At 42.4% G+C, this 27,530-nt stretch overlaps 1 protein-coding gene and 1 pseudogene across 2 annotated transcripts in view; both read right to left on the reverse strand.

Moving 5' to 3' along the window:
* LOC145413618 (uncharacterized) overlaps positions 1-27,530 on the reverse strand; it is a 142,423-nt gene that overhangs the window by 44,164 nt on the left and 70,729 nt on the right. For both annotated transcript variants that reach the window (XM_080283274.1, XM_080283272.1), the window contains exon 4: positions 25,826-26,042. In XM_080283274.1, the coding sequence (XP_080139400.1) occupies positions 25,826-26,042 (217 nt within the window). The remainder of the gene's footprint in view (positions 1-25,825; positions 26,043-27,530) is intronic.
* On the reverse strand, positions 11,427-11,546 carry LOC145413937 (5S ribosomal RNA; annotated as a pseudogene).

Genomic DNA, 27,530 nt, shown 5'->3' on the forward strand with positions numbered 1-27,530 from the left:
ATCCACACCACAATGCTCCTTTATATCCTCATTCGTCAGCCTGTCCCTCCACGTGACTCCACAGGCTCCTCTTAAATAACTCATTTCCGCTGCTCTCACTCTTGACTTGTGTCCTTCCAACAATGTCCAAGCTTCACTCAATCCTCGTAAATTGCAGGTTCATAAATCACGGCTAGGTGGCCGTCAGACTGCTGACAACCTTAAATCACGTCATCACGGAAATGTCAAATCACGAAAATCGCAGATCTAGGCACCCAAGTGGGCCTTTTCCGAGAAGAACCGTAAACCGCGGCATTCAAACTGAAAATCGCGACCCAACAACCAATCACCGCGCGTCCCTGGTGGCATATGTGCATACTAATGCCGCCATGTTGTTGTTGTTCTTGTCCCACCAGTCCTCACACTACAGACCGTCGCCGTGGAGTACGAGAGTTACCTGCCTTTTTTGTGCAACTTCCCCTCACCTCCTACCTGCCATGGCCCCTCCCGACCCCCCAATGAAGCGCTCTAAGCACTATGGCGTCAAGAAGCTGCCGCAGTTGTCATACAGTCAACGTTTGGAGCTCATTTGTCGTGTAGAGAGGGGAGAGAAGTTTTCAAAGCTGGTGAAAGAGTTTGGGAAGAACAAGTGCTGAGAGGTTCTAAGTTCTTCCCAACACCACCCCACTCCATTCACTTATGCAATTTTGTCATACGCTTAAGGTGAGAGCTCTTAATACATGCACTGAATATTCCTAAATTTGTATGATTGTGTTTGATGGTGCCTAGACAGGTGTAGGTAGGGTGCTGTGGGGGCAAGTTGGCCAAAGTCCAGACCCAAATTAATTTTTCGCATAAGAGTTATTATTCATAAATCACGGAATTCATAAATTACGGCAGTGGTCCAGACCCAAATTGCCGCGATTTACGAGGATTGACTGTATATACATATATGTTTATATATATATGTGTATATATATAAACATACAGTAATCCCTGTACTATCCGGATGCCCACTATCTGGACTCCCCACTTACCAGACATTGTGGGCCTGGACCTTCGGAACACAAAACTTGCCAAAAAAAGAAAAAAATCCCCCCCAAACCCTAATTTTTTCCCACCCACAATTTAAAACTGGCGCACAATGTCAAACAGCTGTGTTTATGCACGGCCCCTGCACCCCTTCCTTCCTCCTCCCTCACCAGTTACTGCCTAACCACCGTTGTGAGTAGATGTTCATCACAATGGATGCTGCATGTGCTCGTTTTTGTGAATAAACAGTGAATAAACTGCAATAACTCGCCACTAGACCACATGGGAATTTACAGTGTTGTGCAGTGTTAAGAAATTAGAATTTAGAGTGAAGGATTAAGTGTGGAGTACAAAGTGGCGGTTGAAACTGGTAGTTAAAACTGGCGTGGGGCAATTAAGAACAGAATGTGCAGTGTTAAACACTTATAACTCACAGTGCAAAGAATTATTATTATTTTTTTTTTATATGCTAGGACAAAGGAAACAAAGGCTACAAGCCCGCAAGAATTATTCCTTCCAAGAGAAAAACAAAATGCTGTACAAGAGAGAGCCAAATTCAAGATCCAGTCATTTCGAGATGCCTAGACACACTGCGTTTGAAAGACTGGAGATCATAGCTAGCAGTAATACAGACAGAAAGAGACAGTTCCAGAGCTGACCTGCTGCATAAATGAAGGACTGGAAGTAACGGTTAACTCTTGCATTAAAGAGTTGGACAGAAAAGGGATGAGAGTTTGCTGCTAGATGGATGCATGCTCATCGCAGATGTGGAGGGATGCAAGAAGACAGTTCAGAGGAGCAGTGACCATTGAAGTAGCGACAGAAATGAGATAAAGATGCAACAGTGCAGGGAAGAGACAGAGGTTGAAGGAAGCCAGTAACAGGAGGAGAGTTAATGAGACGAAAAGCCTTTTACTCCACCTTATTGAGAAGAGCTGTATATAGGATGCCACCTCACACGTGAGAGTTATACTCTACACAGGGGCAGATAAAACCCGTGTAGAGAGTCAACGATTGTGCAGGGGTAAAGAAGGAATGGAGCTGGCTTGGCATACCCAATCTCTTGGAAGCAGATTTTACAAGAGATGTAATATGATCTTTCCAAGATAAGTCCCGAGTGAATGAAACCCCAAGCATGTTCAAGGATGATGCAGGATTAAGCTGAATATTATTAAACATTAGTGGGTACACATGTGGAAGATTCTGTCAGGTTGATAGGTGTAAGAATTGAGTCTTTGATGCATTAAAAACAAAAAGATTATTTTTACCCCAGTCAGAGATATGAGCCAAGTCAGACATTAGGTGTGCCACAGCCTCATCCCTTGTTTGTTGAAGTAACTGCTGAGATGGATGTTGCAGGAACTGAATGGATAGGTGAAGGGTGGAGTCATCAGCGTACGAGTGGACAGGGTTAGATGTACAGCTTAGAAGTTCACTGATGAATAAAAAAGGAAGAGAGCTGGTGATAGGACAGAGCCCTCAGGAACACCACTGTTGACAGATCTAGGAGAATAACAATGGCCGTCTACAACGGCGGCTATAGCACGACCAGAAAGGAAACTAAAGATGAAGGCACAGAGAGAATGATAGAAACCGTAAGAGGGCAGTTTGGAAGTTAAAGATTTATGCCTGACTCAATCAAAAGCCTTTGAGATGTCAAGTGTAATGGCAATGCTTTCACCAAAGTCCCGAAATGAGGATGACCAGGAGTCTGAAAGGTTGGTGAGAAGATCGCCAGTGGAGCGTCCCTGACAAAATCCATACTGACGATCAGAAAGAAGGTTGTGATACGAAAGATGCTTTAAGATTTTTCTATTAAGAACTGACTCGAAAACTTTCAAGACACGGGATGTTAAAGCAATTGGACGATAGTTAGAGGGTTGGGAATGGTCACCCTTCTTTGGGACTGCCTAAATGAGAGCAAACTTCCAGCAAGAAGGAAAGGTACAAGCTGACGGACAAAGGCAAAAGAGTTTACCTAGGCAGGGTGTAGGCACTGAAGCACAGTTCTTGAGGACAACAGAAGGGACTCCATCAGGCTCATATGCCTTATTAGTACTGAGGCCTGTGATGGCAGAAAATATATGTCAGCCATAAGGAAGTCAGAGGGGGGGGAGATGGAGGAACAGCATCGGAATCACCTAAGGTGGAATTGGAGGAGAAAGTCTGCGTGAAGAAACCTGCTTTGTCAGCACAAGAAGCAGCTACAGAACCATCAGAGTAGAAAGGAAGAGGGAAGGATGATGAGGTGAAGTTGTTAGAAAGGTTTTTGGCAAGGTGCCAGAAGGAGCGGGACGAATTCTAGTTGAAGAGTTGAGAGCATTTGTGGATGAAATTATTTTTAGCACGGTGAAGAACAGACTTAGCATGATTCCGGGCAAAAATGTAAAAAAGATGTGATTTAGGGGTGGGTTGGCTCCGGTACCTTTTATAGGCCTTCTCCCTGTTGTGGACGGCATTAGAACATGCATGATTAAACGAAGGCTTTCTTGCATTAGTCAAAGGATGTGAGAAAGGAATATATGCTTTCATACCCGAGAAAATAACCTCCGTAATGCGCAAGGCACACTCAGATGGCTCCCGGCCATGGAAGCAATGATCACTGCAGAGAAAAGCAAGGAAGTACTGCCTGAAGGCCTTCCAATCTGCAGCTCCAAAGTGCCACAGACGACGATTCTTTGGAAGGTCCACGGGCTGTACCAGAACAATAGGACAGGTTAAGGTAATAAGGTTGTGATCGGAGGAGCCCAACGGAGAGAAAAGATTAACAGTGTAAGCAGAAAGATTAGTTGCAGGGAAGAGGTCAACTATGCTGAAGCTCTCTCCAAGGTGGTCAGGGGTACAGGTAGGGTGCTGTACTAGCTGCTCTAGGTCATTAAGGATAGAAAAGATGTATGATTGTTCACCATGTGGATCAGCAGAAGGAGAGCAGTGCCAAAGGTGGTGGTGAACATTGAAATCTCCTTAGAATGGAGATTTCAGAGAAAGGATAAATGGATAGAACGTAAGATAGTCGTAGAATTTTTCATAGTCAGTAGAATTAGGGGATATGTAAACATCACACTACCCAAGTACTTAAACGTACTCACATTTTCCAATTCCTCACCATCCAACCTCGCTGTACATTCACTGACTTCACCCCCCTCAAAGACCATCACTTTACTCTTCCCTATTTCACCTTTAGATTCCGTTTCTTACACACTCTCCCAAACTCATCCACCAAGCCTTGCAGCTCCCCTTCGTCTTCACTCAACAACACAGTATCATCTGCAAACAACAGTACAGGGAATTTCCAAACACTATCCTCTCTCACCAAGGCCACTCCAACATCCACTACCCTACCTTGTACCTCTTTTAATACCCCATCCATGAACAGATTGAACAACCATGGAGACATGACACATCCCTGTTTCAACCCAACTTTCAAAGAGAAAAATTCACTTAGTTCACCATCCACACGCACTGCATCCTTCGCACCATCGTACATACTCTTCACAGCATTCAACAACTTCCCATCTACTCCATATATTCTTAACACTTTCCACAATCCTTGTCTATCCACCCTGCCATATGCTTTCTCTAAATCCATGAAAGCCGCATACAACTTCTTTCCCTTCTCTAGAAACTTTTCCACTAAAGATCTAAGAATGAATATCTGATCAACACAACCTCTTCCCTTGCTAAAGCCTCCCTGTTCTTCTCCAACTAATTTCTCTGTCCTTTCTCTAACTCTGTCAATAAGTATCCTACCATACACTTTTCCTATTATACTAAGAAGACAAATGCCCCTATGATTACCACACACTTCTTTTTCCCCTTTTCCTTTGTACAAGGGAATAATTATACCTAACTTCCAATCCTTCGGGACTCTACCTTCCTCCCAGGCCAATCGCACATCTTCCACATCCATTCTACTACTATCTCTCCCCCATGCTTCAGCATTTCACCACACACTCCATCAATTCCTGGGGCTTTCCCCAATTTAACTTTCTTCATTGCTTCCACAACTTCTATCCTACTGATTTCTTCCTGTCTTCTCACCTCCCTCCTTCTCCCAGCCATTCCCCAGCCACTTATACTCGCATTACTTCCATCCTCTATGTTCAACAATTCCTTAAAGTGTTCTCTCCATCTGCTCACTTTTTCTCCCTTCTCCACTAGTAATCTACCATTTTTATCTTTCACTCCCCTGCTAACTTCACTTCCATCCTGTCTTACTCTTTTCACCTCTTTCCAGAACATTTTCTTGCAGTCCCTCCACTTTACACTCAAATTCTTTCCAAATTCCTCATCCACTCTCTTCTTACTCTCTCTTACTAATCTTTTCACCTCTCTCTTTCTTTCTACATATAACTCTCTCTTCCGCCTCTCAACTTCTTCCACGCCCCTATTTCTCATCCATTCATTGTATGCTTTCTTCTTTTGTGCCACAGCCTGTCTCGCCTCTTCAGTCCACCATGCTGTTCCTTGCACCCCCCCTCCGTCTTCTCTTCCTTCCACACACCACATCACATGCTGCACATTTCTTCTGTAAATATCCTACACACACCTTCCACGTCTCCCATCTGCTCCAATTCATATTTGCCCAATCGTTCCTCCACTTCTCTCTTGTACGCTACCTTTTTCTCCTCCTCTTGTAACCTTTCCACTCTCCTTGCAACTACTCCTTCCTCTCGTCTTTCCCTTCTTCTATTCCTCCATCTTACTTGAATCCTAATTCTGGCCACCACCAAGTAGTGGTCAGAAAGTCCACTCCCCCAACCTCTATAAGCTCTTGCATCCATTACACATCTTCGTATCCTTTCATCCACACACACGTAATCAATCATTGCCTTCCTTTCATTCAGTTCACCACCCACCCTTCTCATCACTCGCCATGTATACCTGTGGATCATTTTATGCCTGAAGAGGGTATTGGCTATCACCAGCCCCCTCCCAGCACAAATGTCCACTAACGCACTCCCATTCTCATCTATCTCAGCAAGCACACCCCACTCACCAACTATTCCATCCACCTTCACATTCCCAACTTTACCATTCATATCACCGATCAAAAACACTCTCTCATTCCTTCCAAACTTTTCCATGCACATTTCTACATTTGTCCAGAACTCTTCTCTCTTGTAGCACGATCTTGCATTGGCGCATACACACACACAATCGCCCACATTTGTATTCCAACTTTCAACTTTACCCACACAATCCTTGACCCAACTGATCCAAACTGTCTTATGCTCTTCTTCCATCTTTTACTCACAACTATACATACTCCTTCCTTTGCCCTCTCATTCTCACTTACTCCTGCACATATATCCCATCCATACTCCCATTCTCTCACACTTTCTCCTCTCCATTTTGTTTCAGTTATTCCACATACATCCACTTTCGCACCCTCAAGCACCTGGACAATCTCTCTCTCCTTCACCTCATCATTCGCTCCCCTTACATTCCACGTTCCGATAACCATGTCCTTTGTCCGGTCCTTGGTCGTCATTGTTTGGTCAGTCCTTGTCCGAGGCTTATTGTTTGTTTTTTTAGTCTGTTGTTTTCCGGGGAGGGGCACTAACCCTCCGCCAACCCTTTTAGTCGCCTTTTACGACAAGCAGGGATACTGGGGGAGTATTCTTGAAAAACCCCCCTACCCCCAAGGTAGGAAGAAAAGGATAGATCTGTGAGACTCAAGAGAAACTCGAATCAAGTGAGAAAAATACAGTAATCTCTCCAATATCGGATATAATACAGCCAAAGGCATGTCCAGGAAATGGGTTTGTTTGGATACTGGGACCCTGCCTCCTGGACTGGTTCTTATGGACCTTAATCCAGCCTAACTCAGAAAACCACCTGCATAACTCCCTACCGGACATGCATAGCACCTATTTAAGGCCCTATTCACACAGAGACAGAAAGCATGAAATAAATTAAAAGGAACCAGAAAATGAGGAATTAGAAGTGAGTATGGAAAATATTTAGCAGTGTACAGGGCACTTACAACACGTCCGTGGCCGTTACGAAGGTTAACCTGCCTCCTCCAAGGCTCTGGCAGTGGTGAAAATCCACTTGAAGCAAATACAGCAATCCAGTGTTGTGCTGCAGTAACAGTAATCCTTTGCACTGTGTGTTAAAATTGTTTAACACTGCACACTCTGTTCTTAATTGCGCCACGCCAGTTTCAACCGCCAGTTTGCACTTGGTGCTTAATCTTTGCACTCTGAATTCAAATTTCTTAACACTGCATAACACTGTAAATTCCCAAGTGGTCTAGTGACGAGGTATTGCAGTTTATTCACTGTTTATTCACAAAAACGAGCACGTGCGGCATCCACGGCGATGAGCATCTAGTCAGGATGGTAGTTAGGCGGTAACTGGGGAGGGGGAAGCAAGGGGCCACGTGTGTAAACACAGCTGTTCGGCGCCGTGCGCCAAATTCAAAATACAGTTGAAAAAAATGTCAGAATTTTTTTTTTTTTTGCTTTTTTACGTTTTTGGCCATTGGGGGGTTCCAAAGGCTCAGGCCCAAAATGTCCAGGTAGTTATTGGGCGTCCAGATATTACAGGGATTACTGTATTGGACAAGACTGTTCCTGAAGGAAGCAAGTGGGAAAAAGATATTGAGGAAGTAAGGAGGATATGGTTGTATATGAAAGGGGAAGCAAGACCAATGAGAGTAAAGTTGTTAATACAAAGTGTAGTGAATGACATACTTAAAGTGACCTGAAATCTAAGTAAACAGGAAGGGATGGAAAGTATTATAGCAAGAAAAGATCTGAATGAAAAATAAAGAGAAGTTTTAAAATCTTTGAAGGAACAAGTAAATGAAAAAATGACAGGAGAACACAGGAAGGATGTAAAAATTTTTTTGGAGAGTGATGGATATGAAAGTAAGGAAGTGGTATGTTAGGAACTAGAAGTGAAGGAAACATGGGGAATGGATGTGAATACAGAAACGAGAAGAATGAGTAATGATAAAACTGGGGCAGTAAATGTAAACAACCTTGAATAGTTATATAGATGTGTTATTGTCTAAGAAAGAGGAAACTGGAAACTATACAAAGGAAAAGAAACCTGAAGTTGTTTTCTTGGTGGAGACTAAATTGTCCCAAGATGTTGATACAAAATTATTTGGATGGAACAATTACGATATATTGAGGAAGGATAGAGAAAGCAAGTTTTGATACAAAATTATTTGGATGGAACAATTATGACACATGGAGGAAGGATAGAGAAAGCAAGTTTGAGGGAAGTGTAATGATTTTAACCCATACTGACTTCAGAACAAAAAATATAGAAAATGAAAATACCACAGCTGAACTTTGGGGATTGGAAATAGAGGACTGTTATGGAGAAAAAAATAGATGTAATAATATTTTATATGCCCCTCCAAACTAGGGCATGGACGAAAAGAGATTATGAACTGTTGATAAGAGAAACCATTATTAAGCAAAAGATGTTTACTGAACAAAGAAACAGAATAATAATCATGAAGGGTTTTAACAGTAGAGCAGAGTGAGATAATTGGAGTATGGATGGGGTATATGTGCACGAGTAGGTGAGAATAAGACGGCAAAAGAAGGAGTGTATATTGTTGTCTGTAAAAGATGGAAGAAGAACATAAGAGAGTATAGATCAGGTGGCTCAAGGACTGTGTGGGTAAAATTGAAAGTTGGAATACAAATGTGGGCGATTGTGTGCATGTATGTGCCAACACAAGATAGTGCAAGCAGAGTGAGAGAAGAGTTCTGGACAAATGTGGAAGTGTGCATGGAAAAGTTTGGAAGGAATGAGAGACTGTTTCTGATCGGTGATATGAATGGTAAAGTAGGGAATGTGAAGGTGGATGGAATAGTTGGTGAGTGGGGTGTACCTGCTGAGGTAGATGGGAACAGCGTGTATTAGTGGACATTTGTGCCTGGAGGGGGTTGGTGATAGCCAATACCCTCTTCAGGTACAAAATGATCCACAGGTATACATGGCGAGTGATGAGAAGGGTGGGTGGTGAACTGAATGAAAGGAAGGCAATGATTGATTATGTGTGTGTGGATGAAAGGATGCAAGAGTATATAGAGGCAGGGGAAGTGGACTTTCTGACCATTACTTGGTGGTGGTCAGAATCAAGGTCCAAGTGAAATGGAGAAATAGAAGAAGGGAAGGACGGGAGGAAGAAGTATATGCAAGGTGAGTGGAATGACTAGAAGAGGATGAGAAAAAGGCAGAATAAAAGAAAGAAGTGGAGGAGAGATTGGGTAAAAATGGATTCAAGCAGATGGGGGATGTGGAAGGTGTGTGATAGATATTCACAGAAGAAACCTGTGCAGCATGTGAGGTGGTGTGTGGGGTGAAGAGAAGATAAAAGGGGGTGCAAGGAACAGCATGGTGGAATGACGAGGTGAGAAAGGCTGTGGCACAAAAGAAGAAAGCATATAGTGAGTGGATGAGAAATAGGGGTGTGGAAGAAGTTGAGAGATGGAAGAGAGTTATATGTAGAAAGGAAGAGAGAGAGAGATGAAAAGATTAGTGAGAGAGAGTAAGAAGAGAGTGGATGAGTACTTTGGAAGAAATTCGAGTGTAAAGTGGAGGGAATGTAAGAAAATGTTCTGGAAAGAGGTAAAAGAGTTAGACAGGGTGGAAATGAAGTTAATTGGGGAGTGAAAGATAAAAATGGTAGATTACTAGTGGAGAGGAGAGAAAACGTGAGCAGATGGCAGAACACTTTAAGGAAATGTTGAACATGGAGAATGAAAGTAATGCGAGTATAATCGGCTGGGGAATGGCTGGTAGAAGGAGGGATGTGAGAAGAGAGCAAGAAATCATTAGGACAGTAGTTGAGGAAGCAATGAAGAAAGTCAAATTGGGGAAAGCCCCAGGAATTGATGGAGAGTGTGATGAAATACTGAAGCACTGGGGAGAGACAGTAGTAGAAAGGATGTGGAAGATGTGCAGATAGGCCTGGGAGGAAGGTAGAGTCCTGGAGGATTGGAAGTCAGGTATAATTATTAACTTGTACAAAGGAAAAGGGGAAAAAGAAGTGTGTGGTAATCATAGGGACATTTGACTTCATAGTGTAATAAGAAAAGTATATGGTAGGATACTTACTGACAGACTTAGGGAAATCACAGAAGAATTAGTTGGAGAAGAACAAGGAAATTCTAGAAAGGGAAGAGGTTGTGCAGATCAGATATTCATTCTTAGATCTTTAGTGGAAAAGTTTCTAAAGAAGGGAGAGAAGTTGTATGCGGCCTTCATGGATCTGGAGAAAGCATATGACAGGGTGGATAGACAAGGATTGTGGAAAGTATTAAGAATATATGGAGTAGATAGGAAATTGCTGAATGCTGTGAAGAGTACATGAGGCTGCTGAGGCTGCAGTGCGTGTGGATAGTGAACTGAGTGAATTTTTCTATCTGAAGGTTGGATTGAAACAGAGATGTGTCATGTCTCCATGGATGTTCAATTTGTACATGGATGAGGTTATAAAAGAGATACAAGATGGGGCAGTGGATGTTGAAGCGGCCCTTATGAGAGAGGGCAGTGTTTGGAAGAATCCTGAATTGTTGTTTGCAGATGATACTGTGTTGTTAGGTGAAGACAAAGGGGAGCTGCAAGGCTTGGTAGATGAGTTTGGGAGAGTATATAAGAAACAGAAACTAAATGTGAATGTAAGGAAGAGTAAAGTGATGGTTTTTGAGAGAGGTGAAGTCTGTGAATGTACATTGAGGTTGGATGAGGAGGAAATGGAAAATGTGAGTGCATTTAAGTACTGTACTTGGATAGTGTGATGAGTAAGGATGGAAGTTTGGAGGGTAAAGTACTTGAAAGGGTACAACAAGGAAGAAAGGTTGCTGGTTCCTTGAAAGAAGCAATAAGAAACAGGGAAGTGAGCATGGAAGTGAAATAGTTACTACATGACAGTACTGTGATACCAACTGTAACGTATGGAAATGAAGCTTAGACCTTGTTGGAGGGGCACAAGTCAATAGTGAGAGCAGTGGAAATGAGTTATTTGAGAGGAGCATGTGGAGTCACATGGAGAGACAGACTGACAAATGAGGATGTGAAGGGACATTGTGGTGTAGATGTGAATGTGATAGGATGCATTAGGAGAAACACACTGAGATGGTTTGGCCATATGGAGAGGATGAAGAGTGAGAGACTGATGAGGAGAGTGTGAGTGAGTGGAGGGGGGGAGAGGGAGGGGGAGGCCATGGATGAGATGGAGGGATGGAGTGGAGAGGTATTTGAGAAAGGGGGGTATGGGGCCTAGAGGCAGGGCAGTGAAATGGCAGGGGACAGAGTGACCCATCCATCCATCCATCCATTGCCAGACGCCATGTATCCCAGACGGGGTGGCCAAGGGCTCAGAGTTAATTGTTTTACAGGGAGGGGCACCAATCCTCCACCAACCCCACTTGACGTAGGGATGCCAACAGCATCTGGTGTTCCCAGGCGGTCACCCATCCAAGTACTAACCAGACCCAACGTTGCTTAACTTCGCTGATCGAACGGGAAGCGGTGTACTCAACGTGGTATAGGCAATTTGTTTGTGGCCATCCCTTATGGGATTAGTGCATCTGGCGATAGATAGATAGTTTGAATGGTTGCAAGAGTATGTTTGCAGATGATGCTAAAATCATGAAACATACTAAATATACTGATAGTTGTAAAAAACTCTAAGAGGACTTGGACAAACTCCACAGCTGGTGCCAGACTTGGAAAATGGATTTCAATGCCAAGAAGAGTCTATCTATCTATCTATCTATACCCCGACGCCCTAATCCCACAAAGGGTGGCCGCAGACAAAATGCCTCCAAGTCACTCTGTCACCCACCATTTGACTCCCCTCCCCCCAACTCACCCCCCCCCTCCCTCATATACCTCTCAACTCCATCCCTCCACCTCATCCTCGGTCTACCTCTCCCTCTCCCTCCCTCCACCTCACCTACATACACCCTCTTAGTCAGTCTTTCATTCTCCATTCTCTCCACATGTCCAAACCACCTCAGTGTATTTCTCTTTTCAAGAAGAGTCATGTATTAGAACTGGGAGTGAGAAAAAAAAAAAAATGTATTGGACATATAAAATGGGCAATGAGACAGTTAGTAAAAGAGAAGATGAGAAGGACTTGGGAGTGATTATTCAGGATGACTTGTCACCAGGAAAGCATATAAACAAAATCACTGGAGGCGCTTATGGATTACTGACCAATATCTGAGTGACTTTTAATTATATGGACGAAGAAATGCTAAGGGCGTTGATAGTGATCATGATAAGATCAAGACTAGATTATGCAGCTGTGGTATGGTCACCTCATTTGAAGTAGCATATTGATAAACCAGAGGGAGTTCAACAGATGGCAACAAGGATGATACCATGCTTAAGGGAACTGACCTACGAGGAGAGATTTGAAAAATTGAAGTTACCAACACTGCGCAAGAGAAAGGAATGAGGTGACTTGATCAATATGTATAGAAATGTAAGAGAACAGGAAGGGTGGATAGAAAGGATCTTTTTGTGTTGGATAATGGAAGAAGAAAAGGTCATGACTTCGAAGTTGTGGAAAAGTTGCTGTCTTAATGATCTTTAAAGGTTCAGTTTCCCAAATAGATGCATAGGTATTTGGACTGATTTAGATGAAGAGGTGATGCAGGCAAAAAACACTCATATGTTTAAAACTAGACTGCATAAATGTAGATATGGTGACAGGACAACACAAGCTTAGTTATCTATCTATCTATCTATTGTCAGATGCCTTAATTCCGTAAGGGGTGACCACAAACAAATTGCCTCCATGTCATCCTGTCCCCTGCCACTTCACTGCCCTGCTCCCAGCTCACACCCCCCTCTCTCATATACCTCTCCACTCCATCCTTCCATCACATCCTTGGCCTCCCCCTCCCTCTCCCTCCCTCCACCTCACTCACATACACTCTCCTCATCAGTCTCTCACTCTCCATCCTCTCCATATGGCCAAACCACCTCAATGTGTTTCTCCTAATGGTTCCTATCACATCCACATCCACACCACCATGCTCTTTCACATCCCCATTTGTCAGTCTGTCTCTCCATGTGACTCCACAAGCTCCTGTCAAATAACTCATATCCACTGCTCTCACTCTTGACCTGTGTCCCTCCAACAAGGTCCAAGCCTCACTTCCATACGTTAGAGTTGGTATCACAATACTGTCATGTGGTAACTTTTTTACATCCATGCTCACTTCCCTGTCCCTTATTACTGCTTTCAAGGAACGAGCAACCTTTCTTCCTTGTTGTACCCTTTCAAGCACTTCACCCTTCAAACTTCCATCCATACTCATCACACTACCCAAATATTGAAATGCACTCACATTTTCCAATTCCTCCTCATCCATCCTCACTGTACATTCACTGACTTCACTTCTCTCGAAGACCATAACTTTACTTTTCTCTACACTAACCTTTAGATTCCGTTTCTTACACACTCTCCCAAACTCATCCACCAAACCTTGCAGCTCAATTCCTGTATACTACAAATATGTAAACACTATCTATCTATTGCCAGACGCCTTAATCCTGTACCGGGTGGCCACAAACAAATCGCCTCCACATCGCCCTGTCCCCCGCCATTTCACTGCCCTGCTCCCAACTCACACCCCCCTCTCTCATATACCTCACCACTCCATCCCTCCATCTCATCCTCAGCCTCCCCCTCCCTCTCCCCCCCTCCACCTCACTCACATACACTCTCCCCATCAGTCTCTCACCCTCCATCCTCTCCACATGGCCAAACAACCTCAGTGTGTTACTCCTAATGCTTCCTATCACATCCACATCCACACCACAACGCTCCTTTATATCCTCATTTGTCAGCCTGCCTCTCCATGTGAATCCACAGGGTCCTCTTAACCCGTTAACTGCTCTATACAGCCTGGGCTGTTCCGAGTGCAACTGCTCAATACAATCCTGGCTGCGCAGGTGAATTTCGAATACTGTAGTGCCATGGTGACCAAGGCCGACTCATGGAAGCATCTTTGAGCCCTCAAAACCAAAACAGAAACAGAAACCGAAAAAGAAAATGAAAACCATACATTCCAATTGGGAATCAGACACTTCGATGTTCATCCACGGCTTTACCAAGGAAAATATTGAGCTAATATTTCGTTACTATATACTATGGCATGTATTCTCTCAATTCCTAAGACAAAATCTGGCCTTTGGGAATTTTCATTTTTATCCCTATGTCTGTGCACTACGGATACCTCCAAAAAAACGCCATGCACAGTTAAAGGGTTAAATAACTCATTTTCACTGCTCTCACTCTTGACTTGTGTCCTTTCAACAATGTCCAAGCTTCACTTCCATAGTTAGAGTTGGTATCACAATACTGTCATGTATTAATTTTTTTACTTCCATGCTCACTTCCCTGTTTCTTATCACTGCTTTCAAGGAACCAGCAACCGTTCTTCCTTGTTGTACCCTTTCATGCACTTCACCCCCCAAACTTCCATCTTTACTCATCACAATACCCAAGTACTTAAACACACTCACATTTTCCATTTCCTGTCATGTAGTAACTTTTTCACTTCCATGCTCACTTCCCTGTTTCTTATCGTTGCTTTCAAGGAACCAGCAACTTTTCTTCCTTGTTGTACCCTTTCATACACTTCACCCTCCAAACTTCCATCCTTACTCATCACACTACCCAAGTACTTAAACACACTCACATTTTCCATTTCCTCACCATCCAACCTCAATGTACATTCACTGACTTCACCTCTCTCAAAAACCATCACTTTACTCTTCCCTACATTCACCTTTATATTCTGTTTCTTACACACTCTCCCAAACTCATCCACCAAGCCTTGCAACTCCCCTTCAACTTCACTTAACAACACAGTATCATCTGTAAACAACAGTACAGGGAGTTTCCAAACATTACCCTCTTTCACTAAGGCCACTCCAATATCCACTGCTTTACCTTGTACCTCTTTTATTACCCCATCCATGTACAGACTGAACAACCATGGAGACATGACACATCACTGTTTCAACCCAACCTTCAAAGAGAAAAATTCACTCAGTTCACCATCCACACACACTGCAGCCTTAGCACCATCATGCGTACTCTTCACAGCATTCAACAACTTCCCATCTACTCCATATATTCTTAATACTTTCCACAATCCTTGTCTATCCACCCTGTCATATGCTTTCTCCAAATCCATGAAGGCCGCATACAACTTCTCTCCCTTCTCTAGAAACTTTTCCGCTAAAGATCAAAGAATGAATATCTGATCTACACAACCTCTTCCCTTCCTAAAGCCTCCCTGTTCCTCTCCAACTAATTCCTCTGTTATTTCCCTCACTCTGTCCATTAGTATCCTATCATACACTTTTCCTATTACACCAAGAAGACAAATGCCCCTATGATTACCACACACTTCTTTTTCCCCTTTTCCTTTGAACAAGGGAATAATTATACCTGACTTCCAATCCTCCAGGACTCTACCTTCCTCCCAGGTCAATCTGCACATCTTCCACATCCATTCTACTACTATCTTTCCCCAGTGCTTCAGCATTTCATCACACACTCCACCAATTCCTGGGGCTTTCCCCTATTTGACTTTCTTCATTGCTTCCACAACTTCTATCCTACTTATTTCTTCCTGTCTTCTCACCTCCCTCCTTCTCCCAGCCATTCCCCAGCCACTTATACTCGCATTACTTCCATCCTCTATGTTCAACAATTCCTTACAGTGTTCTCTCCACCTGCTCACTTTTTCTCCCTTCTCCACTAGTAACCTAACATTTTTATCTTTCACTCCTCTACTAACTTCACTACCACCCTGTCTTACTCTCTTCACCTCTTTCCAGAACATTTTCTTACAATCCCTCCACTTTACACTCAAATTCTTTCCAAATTCCTCATCCACTCTCTTCTTACTCCCTCTTCCTAATCTTTTCACCTCTCTCTTCTTTCTACATATCACTCTTTCTTCTGTCTCTCAACTTCTTCCACACCCCTATTTCTCATCCATTCATTGTATGCTTTCTTCTTTTGTGCCACAGCCTGTCTTACCTCTTCATTCCACCATGCTGTTCCTTGCACCCACCTTCTGTCTTCTCTTCACGCCACACACCACATCACATACTGCACATATTTCTTCTGTGAATATCTATCACACACCTTCCACGTCCCTCATCTGCTCCAATTCATATTTACCCAATCGTTCCTCCACTTCTCTCTTATATTCTGCCTTTTTCTCATCCTCTTGTAACCTTTCCACTCTCCTTACATCTACTCCTTCCTCCCATCCTTCCCTTCTTCTATTTCTCCATCTTACTTGGATCTTGATTCTGGCCACCACCAAGTAATGGTCAGAAAGTCCACTCCCCCAACCTCTATAAGCTCTTGCATCCATTACACGTCTTCGCATCCTTTCATCCACACATACATAATCAATCATTGCCTTCCTTTCATTCAGTTCACAACCCACCCTTTTCATTACTCGCCATGTATACCTGTGGATCATTTTGTGCCTGAAGAAGGTATTGGCTATCACCAAACCCCTCCTGGCACAAATATCCACTAAATCACTACCATTCTCATCTATCTCAGCAGGCACACCCCACTCACCAACTATTTCGTTCACCTTCACATTCCCTACTTTACCATTCATATCACCAATCAAAAACACTCTCTCATTCTTTCCAAACTTTTCCATGCACACTTCCACATTTATCCTGAACTCTTCTCTCACTCTGCCTGCACAATCTTTCATTGGCGCATACACACACACAATCGCCCACATTTGTATTCCAACTTTCAATTTTACCCACACAATCCTTAAGCCAACTGATCCATATTCTCTTATTACTCACAACAATACACACTCCTTCTTTTGCCCTCTCATTCTCATCTACTGCAAATATACCCCATCCATACTCCCATTCTCTCACACTCTCTCGACTCCATTTAATTTCAGTTACTCCACATTCATCTACTTTCGCACCCTCAAGCACCTGGACAATCTCTCTCTCTTTCACCTCATCATTTGCATCCCTTACATTCCACGTCGCGATCCATATCATGTCCTTTGTCCGATCCTTGTAAACACAAATAGGTAAATACACACACACACACACACACACACACACACACACACACATACTGACCTGCATTCACTTACGCCGATCATGACAGCTCTGCTGGGGAAGCAACGAAGGAAGGGTGAATGGATGCGATCACTGACCACTTGTGGAAACAACAAAAATGGCAAATGCTGCTATGAATGTCTATTAAGCACTGCCAATTTCAAATACAGTATTGTATTAACTATGCTACTCTGTAAATTTATTCCATTTTCTTAATAAACTACCGTAAAGGCTGTGCCCTGTGTGGCTTAGCTATTGCTACAGTGCTTTAGTCATAGCAGTGCAGCTGTACTATATAACATTAAACTTCTTCCTGTTTTTTCACTAATTATACGACTTTCCTTCCATGATAATCTTGTCTTGAATAAAACGAAATATCAGTAAGAGAAGCCAGCTTAACAAGGATGACTGAATCTCTATATGTGACAAAAGCTTCTGATGACTCAGCAGTGTCACTGGCCAGCATCTCTCAAACATGACTGCTTGGCTAATTAGTGAGTGGACAGCTGAAGAAGTGATCATGACTGCCTTTCACAAAGGTGGCTGGCAGCTCACCAGTGATCATATTGGCTTGTTTGACTATGGTGTACACTAGATGCCAAACTACTATACTGCTATACCACCAAACCGCTACACCACATGGCCATTTGTAAACAAACTAATTCTTTGTATGTTTTTCATCTTAAGTGTTTCCAAAATCTGCTGAGTACACTCTCAATTGCAGTTTATTTTTTAACAATAAATCAACAGTGTTTAGAATCTAGAAAATGCCTGTGATTGCCATGCAGTGAGAGACCATCTGTATACACGTCTCTTCTACTTTGAGCCAACCTAACCCCTGCCTAATTCATCATCTCGTGCCTTGAGGATGCACAGGGATATTTCAAGATAATTTTTGTACAAAAAAGTGAATCTTAGATGCCACAAAATATGGTACCCTTTTCCTTTTCAGTTCTTGTGATGGGATTATGCTACTCAATATAAGTGAAGAAGTTTCCAGCAAAAATTATTTTCACAACAAAGCAGAATGTCAAATTTGTCCAATTCTGGTATGAAACCAAATCATACATCACAGTCTGTTGTCAATTCTCCCATGAGTTCAAGGTCCAAACATAAGACTGATGTGGGATGTCCACTGTTGCCATTGTGTGTGCTATGGACAGTACCCTTGCTTTCAAAGTGGCTGACAATCCTCAGTATGATATGGTCCTTTGGTGCATCTTGTTTATAGGCCTTGAACTTACTGCAGAACTGATGATCGATCATGATGCATGATCTGGACTCATACAAGAATTGGTGACAATTCTTATTTTTTCTTCTGTTTTGAAAATCATTTTTGCCTGACACTTGCATAACTTATGTTGAACAGCATAATCTCATCACCAAAACCTGAAAATGAAAAGGGTGAAGGTTAGAAAACAAAGAAATATCAGACACTTCAAATCCTTTCACATATTTTTTTTAACCTGTGGACTCTGGTGGTGGGCAAAAATTTTTTTTTTTTTTTTTAAGTTTTTGTGTCTTATAAACTTGAAGGTAAACATTCAGGGCCTAATCTGGTAAAAAAAAAAAAAAAAAAAAAAAATCGCTCTCTCTCTCTCTCTCTCTCTCCGTCTTTGCGTAGGGCCATGCATACGTTTACGTAGGGGAGTAGTAAAAAAAAATGGAAAAAAATTTATTACAAACTTGAAAATAAATATCCAGGGCATCATCTGGTGAAAATAAAAAAATCACTCTCTCCGTCTTTGCGTAATGCCATGCATAAGTTTGTGTAAGGGTGGACTTGTTGGCGGTGATGCATGGCCAGTACAGCCTGAGCTAAGGCTAGCAATCCACAGGTTAAACACCCTGTATAAGGGAAGGCTGCACACCTATGATAGTTGTTTCATATCAAATTGTCATACATGTACAGTACAGTATATCAAAATAATTTTCATCATAAGATTCTTACAAAATGGAAGAGATGCATTCTATCCCCTCCCCCTCCCAACACTCACTAACAAATTACTCAACCCCAACAGGAATGCATAAAAACAGCAATGATAATGTAAATTCTTACAGTTCATTGAAAAATACTGTCAAACCTCCTTGACTGTATTCTCAATATTGCTTGCAAAATCACCTTGATCATGGTTAGGCCATGAGAAATACCAAGGAAAATCAAAGGAAGCACCAAAAACACTGCATTCCTCCTTGCAATGACAGTGGTAAGAAAAAAGAACAAACAATTACAGTACCCCCTTTGAGAATTGTAAATACCATAATAAATACTGCATTAAACACTGATAAAAAGCTAAACATTTTTACTGTTATTTTAGCACAGTAAAAATCTCATCATCATCATCATCATCCAGACCTCCTTTCCCACCCTAAGGCAGGGTGAGGAGTAGCAATGTCCAAGCAGTCCAAATTTGCCCAATCCAATGGGCCACGCATCCATTCATTCATCATTCAAGCCCCCGGATCCTGGCTCTATCTGATATGCCAAAAAACTTTCACCACATTCTGTAGCTTCACATAAATGTATCCGATAGCATCAATCCTTTCACACCTGGCAATCTCCACATGATCTCCCTGACACACTGCACACAGGATATAAGCATTATCTCACAATCTACATCTAATACCACAACATCTCTTATGCACCCACTTATCACAAACACTGCTCAAGATGGAATTACTTTCCACATCTTTGGGGCAAATCATACATGGCCATTCTCCCTCTTCTTTGACAGAACCGCAACCAGCCATAAATACCATCACTTTTGTTTTATCTGCATTTACTCTTAAGCCCTTGTGCCCCACACCATCTCTCCACTTCCTAAATCTTGCCTCCCTTTCATTCTCTGCAATCAACACCAAATCACTGCCATACAACATCTCCCACAGGAGTCCACTTTTAATGCCATGTAAGAGGGCTTCAAGCACCATAATAAACAAAAAGGGGCTCAAGACTGACCCCTGATGCACACCAACATTTACAGAAAACTCCACTCAAATCTCCATTCACCCTTACCTGGATGCAAGCACCCACATACATGGTCGTAACTACCCTAACCAGCCACTCCTCGATCCCAAGCTTTCTCACTGCCCACTTCATCAACTCTCTAAGGACTCTGTCAAAGGCCTTCTCCAAATCAACAAAAACAAAGTACAGTTTCCTTTTCTTTCCTATTTATTGCTCATGAAGCTGTCAAACAATGAGTATGGTATTCGTTGTCCCTTTGCCTGGCATAAACCCAAACTGCATTTCATCAATATTCATTCTTTCTCTAATCATACCTGCTAGAACTCTCTCCATTACCTTCATTATCTGGTCGAAAGGCTTTATGCCTCTATAATTTCCTCTTTCCAGGGCATCACCCTTCCCCTAGTACAAAATTACAATTACACTCTTTGGCCAATCATCTGGGACAACACACTCACATATAATCATATTTTCCAAATCAGTGACGAACTCCACTCCAATACTGGTATACCTCAAAATACGATACCCCTAGATGCGATGCTGAATGATGAGGGTAGATATACCACCATACCCCGTCTAACGACGGCCAAACCCCGGTTTAATGATGGGTTTTGATTTTTAAAAACTGGTTTTGATGATGTTTTAGACTAAAATTGTGTGTTTAGGTTGATTTATAAACTGTTTTTAGACTTTATATTAATGCGTTTTAGCCATAGGTAGGGTGAACATTGTCATTTTGAGGTACAGTTTACTAAGCTTGATTTTTTCCAGACTTATATTTGATGATTTTCAGATTTTATTTGTTGGTTTTAGTGAGTTACTTGCAGGTGTTAGGCTTAGGTTAGCATCTTTTGCAGCTGTTAGGCCATTTAGATTGGCTTTAAAATAGTTTTTGGACTATTTTGGGTGGGTTTAGGACTTGGTTGGGGGGGAAAACCCAAGGCTCAAAAACGTATCCCCATACTTTACACGTTAAATCTACCCCGAGGTAAGATATCCTGCCTAACAATGGGTTTTTACGTCACCAATTGCATCGTTAAACCAGGGTATACCTGTATCTCCTGGGGCTTTCAACATTCCAGCACTCAACCCAGACACACCTGGTGCCTTCCCCCAACTTTTTTTTTTTTTTTTTTAAATGAGGAAGAAGGAACCAAAGGCAATGAGCCCACAAAACTGTTCCTTCCAAGAGAAAAACAAAATACAAGAGAGAGCCAAATTCAAGATCCATTCATTTTGAGATGCTTGGACACACTGCGCTTGAAAGACTGGAGATCATAGAAAGCAGGAAATACAGACAAAGGGAGACAGTTCCAGGGTTGACCTGTTGCATAAATGAAGGACTGGGAGTAACAGTTAACTCTTGCATTAGAGAGTTGGACAGAAAAGGGGTGAGAGTTTGCCGCCAGACGGGTGCTACATGCCAGTCGTAGAAGTGGAGGAATGCATGCAGACAGTTCAAAGGAACAGTGGCCATTGAAGTAGCAATAGAAAAGAGATAAAGATGCAACAGTGCAGCGAAGAGACACAGGTTGAAGGGAGTCAGTAAGAGGGGAAGAGTTAATGAGACGAAAAGCCTTTGACTCCACCCTATTGAGAAGAGCCGTATGTGGAGAGCCTCCCCACACATGAGAGTTGTACTCCACACTGGGGCGGATAAAACCCCTGTATAGAGTCAACCATTGTGCAGGGGCAAAGAAGGAACAGAGTCGGCTTAGCACACCCAATTGCTTGGAAGCAGATTTTACAAGAGATGTAATATGATCTTTCCAAGACAAGTCCCGAGCAAATGAAACCCCACACATGTTCAACGATGATGCAGGATTAAGTTGAGTATTATTAAACATAAGTGGGTATACCCATGGAAGATTTTGTCGGGATGATAGGTGAAAAAACTGAGTATTTGATGGATTAAAAACAACCAGATTATTTTTACCCCAGTCAGAGTTACGAGCCAAGTCAGACATTAGGTGTGCCATAGCCTCATCCCTTGCCTGTTGAAGTAACTGCTGAGACGGACGTTGTGAGATCGAATGGAAAGGTGAAGGGTGGAGTCATCACCGTATGAGTGGATAGGGTTAGATGTACAGCTTAGAAGGTCATTGATGAATAAAAGGAAGAGAGCTGGTGATAGGACAGAGCCCTGAGGAACACCACTGTTAATAGATCTAGGAGAAGAACGATAGCCGTCCACAACAACGGCTATAGAATGACCAGAAAGGAAGCTAGAGATGAAGGCACAGATAGAAGGATAGAAACCGTAAGAGGGCAGTTTGGAAATTAAAGATTTATGCCAGACTCGATCGAAAGCCTTTGAGATGTCAAGTGCAATGGCAAAGCTTTCGCCAAAGTCCCGAAAGGAGGATGACCAGGAGTCTGAAAGGTAGGTGAGAAGATCGCCTGTGGAACGTCCCTGACGGAACCGAACCCATACTGACGATCAGAAAGAAGGTTGTGATAGGAAAGATGCTTTAAAATTTTTCTATTAAGAATAGACTCGAAAACTTTTGAGATACAGGATGTTAAAGCAATTGGACGATAGTTAGAGGGCTGGGAATGGTCACCCTTCTTTGGGACTGCCTGAATGAGAGCAAACTTCCAGAAAGAAGGAAAGGTACAAGCTGACAGACAAAGGCGAAAGAGTTTGCCTAGGCAGGGTGAAAGCACAGAAGCAAAGTTCTTGAGAACAACAGGAGGGACTCCATCAGGCCCATATGCCTTATTAGTACTGAGGCCAGCAATGGCAGAAAATACATCAGCTGAAGAAATTTTAATGTTAGACATGAGGAAGTCAGAGGGGGGAAGTGATGGAGGAACAGCACCGGAATCGTCTGAGGTGGAATTGGAGGAGAAAGTCTGAGCGAAGAGATCTGCTTTATCAGTAGAAGAAATAGCTACAGAGCCATCAGAGTAGAAAAGAGGAGGGAAGGATGATGAGGTAAAGTTGTTAGAAAGGTTTTTGGCAAGGTGCCAGAAGGAGTGGGAAGAGTTCGAGTTAGAGAGTTGAGAGCATTTTGTACGGATGAAATTATTTTTAGCAGGGCGAAGAACAGACTTAGCACGATTCCGGGCAGAAATGTATAAAAGATGTGATTCAGGGGTGGGTTGGCTCCGGTACCTTTTATAGGCCCTCTCCTTGTTGCGGACAGCATTAGAACAAGCGTGATTAAACCAAGGCTTTCGTGCATTAGTCAAAGGATACGAGAAAGGAATGTATGCTTCCATACCCAAGAGAATAACCTCCGTAATGCGCAAGGCACACCCAGATGGCTCCCGGCCATGGAAGCAATAATCATTCCAGGGAAAATCAAAGAAGTACTGCCTGAGGGCCTCCCAATCTGCAGCTCCAAAGTGCCAGAGAAGACGTTTTTTTGGAGGGTCCGCAGGCCGTACCGGAGCCTATTGCCTTGCTCACAGTAGCAGCGTCAATCAAAGGCCAAGGGCCAGATACTGGATCTGCTGGCTCTAAAGCTTCCCTGTCCCAGTCAAGCTCATCATTCAACAACTGGTTGTAGTGCTTTCTCCAGGTGTCTTTAATACACCCAATGTTCACCACTACCTTTCCTTTATCATTCTTCACATACTGCTGACCTATGATAGCCCTATTCTCCCACTTCATCTGATTTGTCATCTTAAATATCAAATTCTTCTTTTCCACACTATTTGGGTTATCAAGTTAACATCTCTGAGACTTGGACTTTGCCCTGTAAACCTCTTTTCTAGCCCTATGCTTGGCAACCAAGTACTCCTCTCTGTTACCACCCTTCTTCCATTCCTGTAAAAGCCTTCTTTTCTTCTTAACTTACTCATCTCACCACCAAGTTACTTTATGTCCTGGGGACCCCTTGTTCATCCACACACTGAATCAGTAACTCTCAAGAGGTTGTTCTTGAGGGCTCTGTACTGTTCACTAACACTTCTATCAACATCTCCCTGTTCAACCTACTCTACTCATCTTGCTATAGAAGGTATCTGCTACTGCTTGATTTTCAACTTCCATATTTTCCTCCTAGGTGAACAGGTCTTCTTTTTTTGTGTTGCTGCACATGCTCCTCGCTCCCTACAACTTTAACATCCCTCACTAACCTCCTATGTGCCCTCCTGACCAGAATATAGCTTATCTGGCTGCTATTTTCCCCAGACTTGTATGTAATCAACCTACTCTCTCTTTCCCTAAAATGTGTGTTGCTAACAATCATGTTCAATGCCTACCCAAACTTCCTTCCCCCTTTCTCATTTCCATATGCACATCCCCCATGTACTCCTTCATATCCTTGAGCTGCTTCACCTACATGACCATTTAAGTCCCCTCCCAAAATTACAATCTCATCATCGCCCATAGAACATACTACTGTACATGTATTAGGTCATCCCAGAATCAATCCTTTCAAAGCGTGCCTGTGAAGCATACCCTAATATAACAAACAAACATAATCCCACCAAAAAAATTTTCACTGCTATTATCCTTTCACCGACTCTCATTACATTCATGACACACACCATCCACCTCTCCTTAACCAACACACCCACACCGTCACATCCATCTGCCCTACCCTGCCAAAACAACTGGTAATGTCCATCCCTCCCGGTAATCATACTGGCTGATCCTCCCCTATACCTGACTTCCAGCACACTTCCCCAATACACCCACCTCCTACTAAATGCCTCAGCATCTTCCCCCCCTTTACCCCTCAAACTTCCCACATTCCATGATGCCACTCTTATCCCCTTGGATGATTTAGTTTTCTCAGGCTTGCTTAGAATTTCTTTCTTTTTTGTCATAATTACCAAGCAGGTTATGTTATGAATCAAATCAGAGACATGGGTCATCTGGTTCATGACTTACAGTAGCAGAATCAATTTAAACATGGCCAATCCAGTCCCTCAGACTGGATGCACTTCAAATTGTCAGTTGTCACGAGTGAGAGGCAGACATCATTATATTTTGGACAATTTCCCCTGTTCTTAGTCACTGTAAGTGAGGAAAAGTGTTTACCATATTGCCTATTACTGTATACAGGTGGGGTTCTGGGATATAAAACAATCAGTTACCATTTCCACAGTTTTCAATGTAATCAAGTCAGCAATCTGTGACAGTTTTTCCCTTCATGTCAGATCGTTGAAAAAAAAAAAAAAAAATTGCAGTGTTGATCTCACCATGGAACACAATGATTATAATTCAATCACACCTTTAATGATTCCCAAACAAGCAGAAGTGTTTTGGCACACATAAATCACCATACTCCAAATATAATTTGTCTACTATGTGAATAACTGGATACACTTAGTGTAGAGTAAAATAACAAGTTTGAAATCTAATTAAAAACTATGCAAACTCCGACAAAGGGGCAGAAATGTGACACAACAATACACACTTCATGAAGAAAGAACAAAAAAAGGTTTTAAAAGATTGGAGAGATGTCAGAAAGAAAAACTGAGAGATAGACCATTTTACCTTAACCTACAATGGTTCCAAATTATGCAGAACTGCTTTAGGACACATAAATTATTGCACTTAATATATAATTTGTCTAACATGTAAATAACTGTATAGTAAAATAATGATATGGTTGAAATCTAATTAAAAACTATGCAAAATCCAACAAGGAGAGAGAGAGAAATAGGAGACAACAATACACACTTCACTGAGAAGGAACAAAAAAGGATTTTAAAAGATTGAACAGATGTCAGAATGAAAAATTAAGAACTAGACCATTTTACCTTTTTGCTGCAATGAAGAAGGAGCCATACCAGACCACAGAGGTCACCACGTGCACTGGAATCAGCACATACCAATACTGTTTATACATCAGCTTGAATTTCTGCACCACACTCATCTTCTCCTCTTTGTTCTCATTATCCTGAACTGATACCATCTCATCTTCAGTCATTCTCTTTTCCTCAGATGCTCCAGCTCCCTTCCTCATATTATACTTATCTTAAAAGAAATAAAAATAAAATGTAAATAAATAAATAAAACTCATTTACATTAATCTGAATTGTATCATATCAGAGAACATTGCCTTACCATGTTACCAATGATCAATAAAGCTACACAAGCTTGCGAACAGAGAGATTCTGGTTCAAAGGATGTTCTAGACTTTGGGGAATGTCTCTATTTTCTATTACTGTATTAATACCAAAACTGCAAAATACTAATACAGTACACTCTCAATTATCCACCGTCACAATATTCGGCCCAATGCAATATTCGATGCAGCTTTCTTGGCTCTAATAACCCTTTCAGGTCTCCTGACCACTATCATGGCTTTCTCGGTAGGGGTCTCCTAGCCACTCCCGTGGCAGCATATTTAGGCATTAATGAAAACTGTTGCATGAGGTTGGTGAATGAAATAAGGATATGAGCCACTCCCCAGACCCGTCTGCTTTTACCAGGCATGCGCAGATCACAATATTTTAGTTTACAAAGTCTGGGAAGAGCTAATCATGGTGGCAGGTTGGGTTGCACATATTGGTTTTATTATACTGTTGATCTGGCAATATTTTTTACTATTTTGGTATCAGACAGTTCATTTAGCAATAGAATATTGTTTACAATATATTTTTACTGCTCTTGAGGATACATAGCAACCCCCCCAATTGGCCCCCCTCTCTCTTTCTCTCTCTCTCACCTCCCTCCTCCCTTTCATATCCCCTTTCCTACATCCCCCTACCTCCCACCGATTCCCCACCCCTCTACCTTCCACCCTCCACTCTCCTACAATCCTCCACCCCTACTTTCTCCACCCTCCTACCTCCCACTGATCCCCCACCCCTCTACCTCCCACACTCCACCCTCCACTCTCCCTCCAATCCCCCACCCCTGCCTCCCGCCAATGCACATAGCTGCTATATCACAGGCAAGCAAGAGATTTCCGTATTGTATGTCTCAATATTTATTCATTTCCTGGGTGTTAGAGTGTCTGGTTGAGGGAAAATAAATACAGATTTATGATTTAGGTTTCCAAGGTTGTTTCTGTAGCCTTTTATACACGTACCATGCATTTATTTGTTACCAGGCGGACATACGCTTGCAGCGAGTGTTGCCTTTTTCACTGACAAATGACTGTTAGCGTCTCCTTACTTTCTTCTGATCTATATTTCATGAGTTTCTCACATTTCCTGGTTATACTTATAACATTGTCAATTTTGAGAAATAATAAATATTTGATCACTGTCTCTACTGCTGCCTGTAAGAACACAGGATGATATAGTTAGCAACAATAAAAGAAACATACGTACATACAAAAGGCAAGCTTGTAGGCTTACCCTTATGTCCTCATCCCCCCTTATAATCCCTTGTACTTGGAAAAGGCAAGCTCGTAGGCTTACCCCTGTGTCCTTACCCCCCTTATAATCCCCCGTTTCCCCTCCTTTGTCACTAGACCTCAAGGTAAGCACACTAGGCCTACTAGGTCAGTTCCTT

Source organism: Coenobita brevimanus, chromosome 97 (assembly GCF_032717465.1).
Source record: "Coenobita brevimanus isolate Jiangsu-jjx chromosome 97, ASM3271746v2, whole genome shotgun sequence".
Lineage (NCBI taxonomy): Eukaryota > Metazoa > Arthropoda > Malacostraca > Decapoda > Coenobitidae > Coenobita > Coenobita brevimanus.